At 32.3% G+C, this 3305-nt stretch overlaps 1 protein-coding gene across 1 annotated transcript; it reads right to left on the reverse strand.

Annotated features, from left to right (window-relative positions):
- On the reverse strand, positions 1907-2650 carry LOC107640371. Its single transcript, XM_021123671.1, has one exon. The coding sequence runs from the start codon at positions 2648-2650 to the stop codon at positions 1907-1909; it is 744 nt and encodes a 247-aa protein (XP_020979330.1).

A 3305-nucleotide genomic window follows, 5' to 3' on the forward strand; every position in this document is an offset into this window, starting at 1 on the left:
GACTATGTCCAACTGTTCATTGTAGTCACAATAATATTAAATAATATCGTAACAATTATAAATAATTAAAAATTTATAAAATATTTCAAAAAAAATTGTATCCAAAAATTAATAACAATTCGGTTTAAATTTTATAATTTATTTTCTAAATATTTTAATATTTCACTTCTTCCGAAATTCTAAAAATTATAAAAAAAATATTAAACAAATTAAAAAAAATATTGCGTTTCTCTTTTAAACTGCAACAACAAGAATGTATATAGCATCATCATTAACACACTAACAATAATAATAATTAACACACTAACAATAATAATTTTTATACAAAAATAGTGAAAAAATTAAAAAAAAAATTAGTCCTAACCATTTTATGTATATTTCTAAGCTCAGATCCTAACAATAATAATAACAACTAAATTTTTAACAATAATAACTATAATTATAAAAATTAAAAAAAAATTTAAACAAACTTACATAATCTGGCAAACTGAGATAGTGCATAATATGAAGTTCAGAACGATCAACATCTTTAATTTTATTTTTTTTGGCATTTTTCTATTCTCTCCACCATGCAAACCCACCAACAGCAGAGAAATGAAGAACAGCAATAAAGGTTTGGGGTTGAAAGTGAAGGCTCAAAGTAAAAACTCGGATGGTGAGAGTTTTTGTTGCATCCAGCAATTTGGTATGTGGGACACCGTCTGAGGAGCAAGGTTTGAGTGCCGCGTGTCCACCATGCATCAACTCGGACCATCCGTTTTCGTTGCAACAACTCAGACCCTCCGTGTTGCTCATTGGGTGTCGCACGGTCCGATTTGCTTTACATCCTGATACCACATCCATGTTCAGCACCCCCTTTCCATAACCCGGTTCAACACAATTCAGAAGTCCATATGAAAATTAAAAAGTGTCACTTAAAAGATTTTAAAAAATGCACTAATTATTATTAAATTAATATTGCGCACAATTTATAAAAGAATGCTCTTGTATTGGTCATAAATAATTTAGTTAAATTTTTTTTTGATAACATCCATTAGACATATTTTTAATTTGTAAGTGAATAAAATATGTATTGATACTTCATAATTGTACTCTATATTAATGTTCAATTAATAATATTTTATAAATATAAATGTTTTGAGTTTAGTATAACACGATTATCGTCATTATATAATAAATGTACTGAATATACTGTTTTATCTTTATTCAAAGTAAAAATCAAATAGAAGAGTTTAAAGTCTATAATATTCTTGAACCATAAGAAGGGAAACATGAAAAAAATAAAAATATATATAACTGTAATAATAGCATGTCAATTTTACACTAAATTTTATGTCAAAAGGCTAATAAAAATTTATCGACAACCTAGTATCTTACTAACTTCATTAGAAAAGGAATTGCCATATGATGTTGTGCTCCTTGTTACACATTTCATCTCAAATCTGAAAACAGAGTTATAGATAAATTTGTTATATCTATAGTAAATAGTTATACAAAAATGTAAATCATAACATGCTATTAAAATGAAAATAATATTATTCTTACCTAAATATTATTAAAAACTTCTTTGAACATGACATTTGTTGTTGATGGCTTTAGATTGCCGTCTTCGTCTAGAATTAAAACCCTGAGGCCACTGCGACTCTTAACTCTTGACAAAGCAACATAAAGTTGTCCATGGGTGAACACTGATTTTGGCAAGTAAAGTCCTACATGTGATAATGATTGACCCTAACTCTTGTTAATGGTCATTGCAAAGCATACTGTTAATGGAAATTGTCTCCGTTGAAACTTAAATGGCAACCCTGAATTTGAAGGGATCAAGTTCATTCTTGGAATGTACACTTTATCTCCAATATTTCTACCGGTCACTACCGTCACTCCAATTACGTTGCTGCCAAGTTTGTTAACTATTAATCTTGTCCCGTTGCATAAACCTGAAGTCTGGTCTATGTTTCGCAGTAGTATTACAGCGACTCCTGACTTCAAAGTCAACTTGTGATTGGGTAGTCTTGAACATTTGTATGTCATTTAGGAACTCTGGTGTGAACCACTCTTGTTGTACATCTTCATTCTCATCAGCTTGACATATTGTGTCAGAACTCAAATACTCCTTTTCCATCCATAGAAAGATTGTCAAGACAAAATCGTTTACCTTCTCGACACTCTCAAGCGTAGGTGCAGGAATTGCCCTACTCTGAAAATATCTGTAATCTGACATGTTTTGCAACAAATTTGGATATGAAAAGTCTACCAAATGAAAGAGAGGGTCATCAATAGTTGTAATCAATAGATCATCTAGAATTTCAATTTCTGATTCATCACCAACAACAGAACTAATATTTCCATTTCTAACATCAAGTATCCAATTAGCAAATCTCTTCATTTCACCTTCATCTTGATCTGAAGAAGACATTAGAAGCCTCATGTTTGTATGCAGTTTCAGAACCTTACAAAATGACCACAGATGGGATGAGTTAATAGCTAATGTCAATATATCGTGTCTACTCCCTTTCGGAATCACCGGAAGTATCTGTCTGAAATCACCTCCTAGAACAACAACCTTACCACCAAATGGTTGATGTGTCTTATGTTGATCGGTAACTGACATAAGATCCCTGAGCGTCCGATCAAGTGCTTCAAAGCACATTTTATTGAGCATTGGAGCTTCATTCCAAATTATTAAGCTACTTTGGATGAGCAGCTCAGCCTTCAAACTGTCATGCTTGATATTGCAAGTAGATTCATCAGTAATTGTAATGGGTATTGAAAATCTAGAATGAGCCGTTCTGCCACCACGTAGGAGTAAAGACGCAATTCCACTGGATGCGACATTTAAAACAATCTTTCCTCTAAACCGAATAGCAGAAGAAAGTTCATTCTAAATAAATGTCTTACCATACCTACCATACTGATGAGCGGATAATTTATACGCTTTTTGACATTGTTTTTAGTATGTTTTTAGTAGGATCTAGTTACTTTTAGGGATGTTTTTAATAGATTTTGTGTTAAATTCACATTTCTGGACTTTACTATGAGTCTGTGTGTTTTTCTGTAATTTCAGGTATTTTCTGGCTGAAATTGAGGGACTTGAGCAGAAATCAGATTCAGAGGTTGAAAAAGGACTGCTGATGCTGTTGGATTCTGACCTCCCTGCACTCAAAGTGGATTTTCTGGAGCTACAAAACTCGAAATGGCGTGCTTCTAATTGCGTTGGAAAGTAGACATCCAGGGCTTTCCAGCAATATATAATAGTCCATACTTTGGCCAAGAATAGACGACGTAAACTGGCGTTCAACGCCAGC

The sequence above is a fragment of the Arachis ipaensis genome, chromosome B05 (genome assembly GCF_000816755.2).
Source record: "Arachis ipaensis cultivar K30076 chromosome B05, Araip1.1, whole genome shotgun sequence".
Taxonomy (NCBI): domain Eukaryota; kingdom Viridiplantae; phylum Streptophyta; class Magnoliopsida; order Fabales; family Fabaceae; genus Arachis; species Arachis ipaensis.